We start from the raw sequence: 12531 nt of genomic DNA, 5'->3' as shown, positions 1-12531 counted from the left end.
TTGAGAAGAGTTTGCTTGATGAACATGGCTGCACCATTATTTGGGGCATATATATTTATGATTGTTATGTCTTGTTGGTTTATGGTTCCCTTGAGCAGTATGAAGTGTCCTTCTTTATCCCTTTTGATTAGCTTTGGCTTGAAATCTATTTTATTAGATATGAGTATGGACATGCCTGCTTGTTTCCGCTGTCCATATGAGTGGTATGATTTTTCCCAACCTTTCACCTTCAGTCTATGGATATCTTTTTCTATCAGATGCGTCTCCTGTAGACAGCATATTGTTGGGTCTTGTTTTGTGATCCATTCTACTAGCCTGTGTCTCTTAATTGGTGAGTTTAAGCCATTGACATTTAGGGTTATTATTGAGATATGGTTTGTACTTCTATCCATATTTGTTTATTGATGTTACTAAACCTGATTTGTTATCCTCTTTGACTACTTTCCCCCCTTTACTGTCCTACCTCCCATTGTTGGTTTTCAATGTTATTTTCCATTTCCTCTTCCTGCAATGTTTTGCCAAGGATTTTTTGAAGAGATGGTTTTCTAGCTGCGAATTCTTTTAACTTTTGTTTATCATGGAAGGTTTTAATTTCATCTTCTAACCTGAAGCTTAATTTTGCCGGATACATGATTCTTGGTTGGAACCCATTTTCTTTCAGTGTTTGAAATATGTTATTCCAGGATCTTCTAGCTTTCAGAGTCTGTGTTGAGAGATCAGCTGTTATCCTGATTGGTTTACCCCTAAATGTAATCTGCTTCCTTTCCCTTGTAGCTTTTAAAATTCTTTCCTTATTCTGTATGTTGGACATCTTCACTATAATGTGTCTAGGTGTGGATCTCTTATGGTTTTGTACATTCGGCGTCCTGTAGGCTTCTAGGATTTGGGATTCTGTCTCATTCTTCAAGTCTGGGAAGTTTTCTCGTATTATTTCATTGAATAGGCTGTGTATTCCTCTGGTTTGGAGCTCTGTGCCTTCTTGTATCCCAATGACTCTTAAATTTGGTCTTTTGATATTGTCCCATATTTCTTGGATGTTCTGTTCATAGTTTCTTAGCAGACTTGCTGAGCTGTCTATGTTCTTTTCCAGTTGAAATACTTTGTCTTCATTGTCTGATGTTCTCTCTTCTAAGTGATTTACTCTGCTGGTAGTATTCTCAATTGAGTTTTTAAGTTGGTTTATTTTTTCCTGCAATTCTAGTATTTCTATTTGTTTGTTTTTTATTTCCTCTATCTCCCTGTGAAATTGATCTTTTACTTCCTGGATTTGTTTGTCAATGTGATCTTTCATTATGTGATTTTGCTGTCTCATGTCTTCCTTGAGACTCCAGATCATCTGAAGCATGTATATCCTGATCTCTCTATCTGACATTCCATCTGTTGCACCTATTACCTCTTCTAAAGTTGAGTTGACCTGCATTGCCTGTGGTCCTTTCTTTCCTTGTCTTTTCATACTGCTGGCGTTTCTTTCTGCTTGGTGAAACTGTTGTGTTTTGAAATTTTCCCTCTATTTATTTATATTGCTCTTGTATAGTTGAATAATCACCCTTGCAGGGCATGTAGTGGCTGTGATCCTCCTCCAATTGGTGTGATCCGTCTACCACGCTGGGAGGCCCTAGGTCTGCTCTGCTGGTCGGTCAAAGGTCCGCCTACCCAGCAGGCACGAGGGGCACCTCTATCACTCCGCAGGTTGCTGGGCCTAACCTCCCGATGGGTCAAAGGTTCGCCTAGCTTGCAGGGGGCTGCTCCCGGAGCGAGAGCTAGGCCTCCCGGGGGAGCCCGGATGGTGGAGGCCGACTGCCGGTTCAGGCGGGGTGGGCCAAGCCGCACTGGGTGCCGGCGGCTTGCAAACGCGGCTGGTATCAGCAGGACTTAACTCCTGCACCCGTTGCGGGGGCACCTTTATCGCCGAGTAGCTGCGGTCGCGTGGTTGGGACCCGGGCGGGTGGGGCCGCTTCTCCCAGGGCGAGAGCTGGGCCTCCCGGGGGAGCCCGGATGGCGGAGGACTGCCGGTTCAGGCGGGGGACTGCCGGTTCAGGCGGGGCGGGCCAAGCCGCTCCGGGATCCCGCGGGTTGCAAAGGCGGTTGGCGTCTGCAGGACTTAACTTCTGCACCCGCCGCCGGTTCAGGCGGGGAGGGCCAAGCCGCTCAGGGTTCCCGCGGGTTGCAAAGGCGGCTGGCGTCTGCAGGACTTAACTTCTGCACCCGCCACGTGGGCACCTTTATTGCCTAGTAGCTGTGGCTGCCTGGTTAGGAACCGGGCGGGTGGGGCCGCTTTTCCCAGGGCGACAGCTAGGCCTCCCGGGGGAGCCTGTATGGCGGAGGACTGCCGGTTCCGGCGGGGCGGGCCAAGCCGCTCAGGGATCCCGCGGGTTGCAAAGGTGGCTGGCGTCTGCAGGACTTAACTTCTGCACCCACCACGAGGGCACCTTTATCTCCAAGTAGCTGAGGCCACCTGGTTAGAAACCGGGCGGGTGGGGCCGCTTCTCCCAGGGCGAGAGCTAGGCCTATGTGGAGGTATTTTAGAGAGGAGTGTGGGGAATGAGTAGGTTATGAATTGCAGTTTGTAATTATTTGTTTTATTCTACCTAGATGTTATATACACTTTTCTGTAAACAAATGAATAAAACATCAAATTTCAAGGTTATATTTATATATTCTATTAACATTTGGAGTTGGGATGGGAGAGAATTGGCAGAGGACATTATTTAACTCTTTCCTTGCAAATTCCAATGCTGTTTAAATTATTATTATTTTTTTCCTAATGAAAACCAAATTAAGTTAAGGTTAAAAATGACTATCAATAATTGTTTAAAAGACATCTGGTAGCCTTCAACAACTACTTAGTAGAACCTAGATTTTTAACTGCTCTGACAACTGTCCACTTAACAGAAATATTTCTGCTGTTCTTGCAACTAAGTATGGCCAGGAGACTTGAATTCTGGCTGACAAGGCGGGTGGTAGTGTTTTGGAGAACTTCTGAGAAAGTCCATTAAAACAGAACTGGCACATTGATGTGCCATCCATCTCCATGTTGCCTGGATGTAATGGTTGGACTTCTGACTTGGACCACAAGGGTGATGCTGCACTATAGAGATGACAACAGGAGAGCTGAGAGGAGTCTGACTGACAACTTCATGGAGACACCTGGCTAACAGAACTACCTGTCTTCCAATTCCTTTTCAATAGGAGAAAATAGAAAATTCCTACTTGTCTTTTTCTGCTACTGGCAGTTAAATCCAATTCTAATTAACATACAAATGGCAAAACAACTCAACCAGAGTTCTGCCTGCCTGGGGGATGTGTGTGGCCTGAAGACAAGTTTTGTTTGATCTATGCAGTTTCTGGGAAAGAAAAATGAATGTGTTTATAATGTTAAAAACATTTAGAGGCTGCTATAGTTGAATAGTTGTGCCTTTCCTTCATTCACGTATTGGAATCCTAATCCCTAAGGTGATGGTATTAGGATTTGGAGCCTTTGGAGAAGAGATTAGTCATGAGGGTAGAGTTTACATGAATGGGATTAGTGTCTTTATAAAAGAGGCCTAAGGGAGCTCCTTCTACCAGGTCACAGCAAGCAGGTCCCACCTATGTCCTGGAAAGTGGGAGCTCATCAAACATGGAGTTTATTTGTGCCTTGTCCTTGAGCTTCTTAGCGTTCACAAGTGTGAGAAACAAATTTATATTGTTTATTTTTTAAAAATAAACAATATAAATTTTATAATTATATAATTATAAACTATAAATTTTTTAAAAATAAATCCTAACCCTGATTCTTAACTCGCCTTGAAAAATCAAAATATTGGGCATCCCTGAAGTGTCCCTTGTGGTATCAGTTGCCCAAAAAGGAATAGTAACTGACTTTTCCTTATTAGACACAAGAGTTTCCTATTCTTTGTGTTCACTCAGTATGTATGGAGTTTATGTTCACTATTGTAGACTTCCCACTATCAAGAGTTTAGTTTGTTCTCTATTTTAATATTGTTGTGTTTTTCTGTTTGATATAATTTTATTCCATACCTTTTTTCTCCTTAACATTAAAAACAATTTTTTTTTCTACGTGAAGGAAACATTTTGTAGCTTATTCTTTCATGGCTGAGTTACACTTCAGTTTATAATGAAGGATTTCTTGTGATTCTAGGTGACATCAAAGATATGATTATAAGCTGGGTGCAGAGGTGTACACCTGTAATCCCAACAGCTCAGGAGACTGAGGCAGGAGGATTGTGAGAAATAGAAATAGCTGATGTCAAATTGCATCAAGAACACTCTATAATTGTTCATGGAAATTTTACATCACAAGGTTAGGAAGCTTCAGCAGAGAAGCTGGTTATTTATAGGGTTAATTTTGATAGGAATTGCTGGTTAGTTCATGCTTACACTAATTGCAATCCTTCATAGGGAATTAGACTTTTCAAAAAAACCTTCAAGTTCCAGGCATCTTTGTTCCCATTTTTTTCTCCTAAAAATTCAGTACTCGATAGCATAAGTGTAGTGATAATTTCTGATTTTTTTCCTTTAGATTTCAATTATTTTAATAATACTATTATATTGCCAGGTGATGATTCATGCCTATAATCCTAATGACTTGGGAGGCGGAAGCAGGAGGATTATAATATCAAGGCCAGCCTCAGGAACTTAGCAAGACCTTGTCTCAAAATAAAAAATAAAAAGGGACTGGCAATGTAACTCAGTCAAAAAGCTCCCTTGGGTTCAATCCCCAGTACCAAAAAAAAAAAAAAAAAAAAAAGAAAAAAATAATAGTATTATATTATTACTAATTTAAATAATTAGTTTCAATAAAAAGGATATAAGAACAATGTTTAAATGTGGGTGCTTTGTTAATTTCGTATAATTCTCAACTTCCTGTTCTGTCTTTCATTGTGTAAAAAGAGAAAGGAAGATTAATTATTTATTATTTTATGTTAGTGGATAGTGTATATTGATTAGGTTTATTTCTAAATTAGCCTTCAGTTTCAACCAAACCACAGTTTTGCTTCTGAAGAAGACAAACAGCCAAAACAAAATCAAATTTATCAAAAATTAGTAATTTTAAAAAATGCAGACTCAGGAATTGAGTGTTATTCTTTTGGGAGTTTAAGTCCTGTTATCTCTATTCCTTTAAAAAATGTCAATTGTTGTTTTTAACATTCTTATGGCTTCTATTTGAGACACAAATTCTTTGCTGTAGTCAGGATAAGGTGACATGTGCACGCTGAGAAATGCTCATGGGACCCCTTGTGGAATTGTTCTGCCATCACATGAACAAATCCATTTATAGCTCACTCTCTGAGGATTCAGTGCACACCTGACAGGTGTGCCAGACAGGCTTTTCTTTCCCTGTAAAGTGAAAGGTGCTATGATTTTATATTTTGGAAAATTCTCTGAAGTATAAGCAAACAAAGAAGTCGAACTTGTGCTTTAAAAGTTTAATACAGGAAGCATTTCTTGTCTTCAGAAACAAGTACAATGATTTAGGTTAGGAGATTTTGTTCATAACGATGTAATTGGAAATTGAAAGTGAAATTTATAACAAAATTTAAATTGAGGATTATGCATTATGTAAGGCTGTACTCTCTCAGTCATGTAAGTGCCATTATATTTTAACTCAAATATGTTTTGGATGATTATTATATGCAGGACATTGAGCTAGGTCAAAATGTGATTATCCCACATCAATCTTTTCCAAGCGAACAAGCTGCTTTGTGTGAATATATTAGCTGTTATACTAGTATAGACTTTAGGACAGGGAAGTGTGACTTTTCTGTTGTCATCAATATTTTAAGTACCTTCACTGAACAAGGCCCTCTGCCGTGAGCTGGGAAGAGAAAGGTGTGAGATATGAGTATGGCTTCCAAGGAACTTTCATTTTTCCCATATAAAGCATTGATTTAAGGAAAGAACTTAAAATATCCCTTGAATAATTACCTTCTGATTTCTTTACAAACATGTATCATTTCAGAATATGTGTTTCGATGGCAGAGATGAAAAGATGATCAATTTAACTGCCTTGCAAGTAAGGAAAACTAATAGTGGAACCTATTTAAATTTTCCTTCCTACATTTTATTAATCTAATTTCTCCTGAGTAAAAGTATTTTTTTGGTACTGGGGGATTGAACTCATGAGTCCTTGGCCACTGAACCACATGCCCAGCCATATTTTGTTATTTATTTAGAGACAGAGTCTGGCTGAGTTGCTTAGTGCCCTGATTTTTGCTGAGGCTGGCTTTGAACTCGTACTCCTCCTTTGTCAACCTCCCAAGTTGTTGGGATTACAGGCGTGTGCCACTGTACCCAGCTCTGAGCGAAAGTTCTTCATACTTTTAAGTCAATGATTATATTCTTCAATCCAATATTCTTATTTTCTTAAAATATTTTTAAAAAGCATTATTCTTAAGTTCAGATGCTGATGGGTAAAAGATTTGCAGCCTTTAGATGTTCTTCACATACTCCCTGAAAACATACCACAGGGTAAAAACTGTCCTGGAAATATTTTTACATGCGATGTCCCCTGTGTGCTATAACATTAGTAAATCTGGCCAGATGAAGACGGTGTGCAAATAACCACTCACAGACTGAGCACTGAACAATGGAATGGCCCATTAATAGTTCATCAGATTCATTTAACATGTCAAAATAATTGTCATTTTATTTCTGTTCCTGTCATGGTTTAGTTTTATCTCTAGGTTAGAAAATCTTCTCTTATTTAGTACATGATTATTCTCGATTTGTGTAGAATGAAGACCTTTTGCTGTTACCCACAGTGGAGAACCTTGAAGGGATCTAACTAAATCAACTTATAACTGGATTATACCTGAGGAATCTTACAATGGTCACTGTAAAAAAGTAGGCTAGACAAGGGGGAGGCAGGCCAGTGTAGGTGGGGTATCTGCCTGTAATCTGTGAGCACAAAATTGCATGGGAAGGTGACAGGTAAAACCAGCATTTGTGACTTAGCTCCAGCCTTGTTCAGTGAAGTTCTTAAAATATTGATAACAGGGGAGAAGTCCAAAAAGTCTATGCTAGTATAACCTCCCTCCCCTCACATCTAAATTATTCTGTGAACAATTTCTAACTTCTTTACAAACATGTAACATGTTAATGATTTCTCATTGCTTAGCATGTCACTCTGTTTTTGACAAAAGAAAGTATTCCTTTTGAGTTAATGAGGCACCTTTTACTATCTTAGGGGTAATAGATTCTTCAGTTGCAGTTGCACATATTATTTTTACTATTTTGCCCCAGAAGCCTGAGAAGTAAACAATGTTCCTATGTCACAGGCCTGTATCACAGAAGGTTTATGAGGAAAGTGGATGGACAGACATTATCATATCATTCAATTGATCATGGTGGCGTTTTCCAGGTGACAGGACAGGAACAGAACCTTCAGAAAGCATCTCTATCAATATTGTCTTTTGGTTGATGTATTACCTGAGAATACTCCAAAGCCATGAACTGGAAAAAAAATAAATGTTCCGTCTGTAGCTGTAGAATTGGGTGAGAAGGCAACTAGTTGAAGCTGTGAATGTTCATAGTTGAAGATGTGATATTTACACATTCATGAACTGAAACTAGCAAAATCAATATTTTCACTTAGGAAAAACCTTTAATAAAAGGAGGAGAAGGAGTGGTTTTAGAGCTAAATTAGTGTATAGTGGGTTTTAGGAGTGTTTGGGGCCCCTGTGAGTTTCTGTAACTACTTGCTACAGAAACTTTCAGGAGGGATTTCAACACAGTGTTCTATTGTGGTGCCTCAGTTTTTACTCAGTTGAAAGTCATTAAAATATGATAGGGGAACATGTCTGTAAATTGAATATTGTACTAAGAGATTTTCAAGCCAGTGAGAATCCAGTGTATTAATTATTTGAAGCAATTAATTAAGCACATACTTCCACTCAATTCTAAGCCTTCTCCTCATAATAACACATGCTAAGGAAATGTAAATTTATTAAGCTGAATGCCATTTAAGTCTCTTAGGCATCAGTACTTTTTCATATTTTTTGATAAAAAAGGATAAGAGGTCAGCAGGGAGGAAGTATGAGAATCCTGCCAACATCGTCTCATCTTTCTCCTTTCATCTGGATGAGTTTGCCTCCCAGGAGCATGAAATAAAAAGTGGCAAGGAGGAATGAGAATGAGCTCCTGGGAGCAGCCCATGCACTGAACTAATTCTGAACTTCATGTGGGCAGCAGCCACCACCAGGGGCTTTCCCCACCACCACCTCCACCCACGGCTCTAGGGAAAGTTGCAAAATCCACAACAATCAATTTATTTTTTCCTTCCTACCCCCTTCTTGCTTTCCCTCCCTCCCTCCTTCCTTCCTGGTTTCTTTCTTCCTGTTTTCCACTTTGCTAACTGTCAGCCTTCTGTGTCCATGAGTTCCACACACACAGATTTAATCAACCACAGATTGAAGATATTCAGAGAAAAAAATTGCATCCTTACTGTACATGCCCAGATTCTTGCTTATTGCTGTTCTCTAAGCAGCACAACTATTACAGAGCGTTTGCATTGTATTAGGTACTATAAGTAATCTAGAAAGTGTATGGGAGGTTGTGCATAGGTTTTATGCAGATACTATTTTTATGCAAGTACTACCTATAGTATATAAAGGACTTAAGCATCCTTGGATTTTGAACCCACTGCGGATACCAAGGGATGACTATATTTCTTTTATTTGTGATTTCTTGGTTCAACATATTCTGGGGGAGATATTTGAGAGCTAATTTCTCACATATCTAAGCTGATGCTTTTCCCCTCATTTCCCCATTTGCTATGGAGTGACGTAACTTGAATTAGCAATGCAGCACTCTCCATACCTAGCTTCAAGAATTCAACAAACTCTCTCATGGAGCTCTTATTCCATGGAAAAGGCATCTCAGTGGGCACAAGAAATCTCCCAAATTAGAACTGATATAATAGAAAGAGTTCCATGATCAAAATTGTAGAAACTGCTAGAAAAATTAATATATCCATGAAAGGTAACTATTATTAAAAGTATTTCTTGCTGCATGATTGTCCTCTTCTGCCATAATTCATTGGGTGTGGACTCTACTTTCTCTTCATTTCTCTTCTGTGGAGATTACAATCAACATTTGGTTTAAAGCATAATTTTATAATGTTTGCTTTTAAAACTGCCAGGTGTTTGAGGGGTTCTTTCTGGATAGTGTTACTAGACTTTTTTAATAGCAGATGAATCTTCATTTTTCACCCTGACTAACTGATCAGTAAATTTGTTCACAAAAGTAGAAACAATGCCCATCTGTAATAAACATCCCTGAGAGCAGTGGGCATCACCAAAGCAGTGAACCTTCATGAAGATAATTCTATTCTGAGGGTTGCTGATCTTCTACCTCTTTATTAGTTGCTATAGTGATGATCTTAGCTCTGCTTAATAGCACTTTACTAAATTGAAGACAATCGATAAGCTTTTCCAGGCTAATGTTTATATTGGTATTTTCTAATTACACATATCAAAATAAAATTGACCTATATAAATGTGTACCATAGTGAAATTCCATTTTTAAAAACATGTCCCAATAGGTGTTTTTAAAATAAAGCTAAAGGCTGGGGTTGTAGCTCAGTGGCAGAGAACTTGCCTAGCATTTTGAGGCACTGGGTTCGATCCTTAGCACCACATAAAAATAAACAGCAAACTTTAGAAGTTGCAAGAACCATGGTTAGTGATTTCCAAGGCAAAGCCCCGAGAGAACACTTTCAGCACCTACCAAAGAACTCTCAAGGCCAACTCTCCTCCTATGCATCTGTCCAACTTCTAATGCTTCCAGAGGAACACTGAAACCTCAGGAGGAGAGGTGGCAATCAAGTTCACTGAAGAGAAGAACCTGGATTATGTTTCTAAAGTTCACCTCACAGTTTTAAGTCTTTGACTTACTGATAGTATATACACTAACAATTTTTAGCATCATGATGAAAAGTCTATGAACATGTTTTTGAGGAATTTAAAACTTTTCCCCCTAGAATTATATATTTTCATATTTATGGGCTTTTTTTTGGGGGGGTGAGTGCTGGGGATTGAACTCAGGGGCACTTGGCTACCGATCCACATCCCCAGCCCTATTTTAAATTTTATTTAGAGATAGGGCCTCACTGAGTTACTTAGTTTCTCGAGGTTGCTGAGGCTGGCTTTGAACTCATGATCCTCCTGCCTCAGCCTCCCAAGCCCCTGGGACTACAAGCATGTGCCACTGTGCCTGGCCATATTTATGTATTTTTTGGACACATTGTAAGGAAACTCCAAGTACTTAATGCAGTAAGCTGTATAGCCTTGTCAATGAAAAAAAAGGAAGTCTGAGAAACTGTGTAATCCTCAAGGCCCATGACCACAGTCATTTGTTTAGATTCTAAGGTACAGGGGTTATGCTGCTACTTTCCAGATATGGTCATGAGATTGACCCTCTCTGGCCTGTAGAAAGTCAACTGAGGGTGGGGAGCAGTTCGGAGGGAGAAAGAGGCAGCCCACAATCTAGACATGCTTTTCTCTCCCAGAGACTGAATTCTCCTCCTGATGTTTGAGAACTTAAATACCCTCAATTTGATTCCATGTTCTATTGAATACATCTCATGGCTCATTAAAAACAAAAACCAATACCTCTCATGATAGTATGTGGGGTTAGAAAAACTAATGCTGAGTCTGTCTTTAGTGAATAAAAAGGAAATGAAAGTGAGCCAGTTTCAAGTGTCAAAATAACTTTTGAAAAACACTGGAAATATCTGACATCATAGATTTTTTTCATGGATCTTTTTCTAAATTGAAAAAAGATTTTAGTACGAGATGAAGTTTAAGTAGAAAATTGGCTATATGTGTTTTAAAATTAGCGTTGTAAATTTAAGTATATCCTTATGTTATTTGGTTTCAATGATCACATTCATTTTCAAAAATATTTTTAGTTGTAGATGGACATAATAACTTTATGTATTTATTTTTATGTGGTTCTGAGGATCAAACTGGGTACTTCACACATGCTAAGTAAGTGTTCTACCACTGAGCTACAACCCCAGCCCTCACATTCATTTTTCTAAAACAAAGTTTCATCCCTTCCTTATAAGGAACCATTCTGTCCTTTAAGAAATATTTCCTGATCCTCTACTATGTGTCAAGTCCTGTTGTAAACATTGGGCATGTGGTGGAACAATGCAGGCAAACTTCTTCCTTTCACAAAACTTATATTGTTTACAGAAAATCAGATAATAAATAAACAAGTATGCAGCACACCAGGTGGTGGCCTGAGCCACAAAGTAAAGTAGGTCTAGAGAGTGAGTGGAGGAATAGGAAGAAGATGCTATTTCAGGAAGGATTCTCACCCAAGACACCAGTGCCTACCTTACTGGTTTTCTGTTGTTCATTCAAATAGTAACTACTCAGGATGAAAGCTGGATCATATCTATTATTGCTCAAAACCCTGCAATAGCTTCTGCTTAAAACAGAATTCACAGCCCTTCTTTTAGCATATAAGGCCCCACATGAAGTTTCCCTGTCTTACCTCCCTGATCCCTTTCTTTCTTTCTCTCATTTACTGTACTTTAGGCACATATTATTCCTGAACACAGCACAATTACTCTAGCTTCTGGGTCTCTGCAACCCCTTTGGTTTGCTGCTACATTGTTTCGTTCACCTCCCCAGAGAAGCCTTCTATGACTACTCAGTCTAAAATGGCATCTTGACATCTTTGTCTCTTCCCTTTTTATTCATCTTCATTGCACTTATCCCTTCTTACCTTTGTGTTACATCTCTCTGTGCCTAGTTGTGTGTGTGAGGAGAACATATGCACAGGAGAGCAGAGATTTGGCTCTTTACTCACCATTGTATCTGCAGCACCTGGAATAGTGGCAACACATTTGCAAGTGCTGGCTTATTATTTGTGGCATGCGTGAATAAATGAATGTGCTCTAAGAATGGGCTGCTGAATAATAGGGAGGGAATGATAAACATAAAGGTGTCAAATGCTTTGAAGTTTTAAACTTAAATGCTAATGGTTTTCCCTGGTCCCAATTCTGCCTCCCATCATTACTGACAACTATTCCCTGCAGCAGTCTAATCTTAACTCCCTTTCCAGGTCTTTGCTTGTATCAAAAAATCTTTGATAACAAACATAAGTGCATATTGTGTAGCTGCATAGCCTATGTATGAAATTTTGGTGTTTGCCTTTCCAGTTTCTAAAATATTTAAAATGGGTTGCCTTATTGTTGTATTCTCTCTCTCTTTATTATTATTATTTTTTTAGCTGCAGCATCACCAAATTCCCCAAGACTTGGACCCATGGAGCTGACCATTGTTATTACTATACCCATTTGCCTCCTGTCCATAGCTGCCATGCTGACAGTATGGGCATGCCAAGGCCGACAGTGCACGTACAGAAAAACAAAGAGACAGAATGTGGAGGAGCCACTCTCTGAGTGCAATCTGGTAAATGCTGGAAAAACCCTTAAAGATCTGATTTACGATGTGACTGCTTCTGGATCTGGCTCTGGTATGTGTCCATTGTCCATATTTTATAAGAAAACTCTTA

At 39.2% G+C, this 12531-nt stretch overlaps 1 protein-coding gene across 1 annotated transcript in view; it reads left to right on the top strand.

The window, feature by feature from the left end:
• Positions 1-12531, top strand: part of Acvr1c (activin A receptor type 1C) — a 70912-nt gene that overhangs the window by 42033 nt on the left and 16348 nt on the right. The window contains exon 3 of the mRNA XM_026401459.2: positions 12253-12492. Coding sequence (XP_026257244.1) covers positions 12253-12492 — 240 coding nt within the window. The remainder of the gene's footprint in view (positions 1-12252; positions 12493-12531) is intronic.

Source organism: Urocitellus parryii, chromosome 1 (genome assembly GCF_045843805.1).
Source record: "Urocitellus parryii isolate mUroPar1 chromosome 1, mUroPar1.hap1, whole genome shotgun sequence".
Taxonomy (NCBI): Eukaryota; Metazoa; Chordata; class Mammalia; order Rodentia; family Sciuridae; genus Urocitellus; species Urocitellus parryii.
Note: the sequence above shows the minus strand (reverse complement) of the source record. Positions and strands in the feature narration are given on the sequence as shown.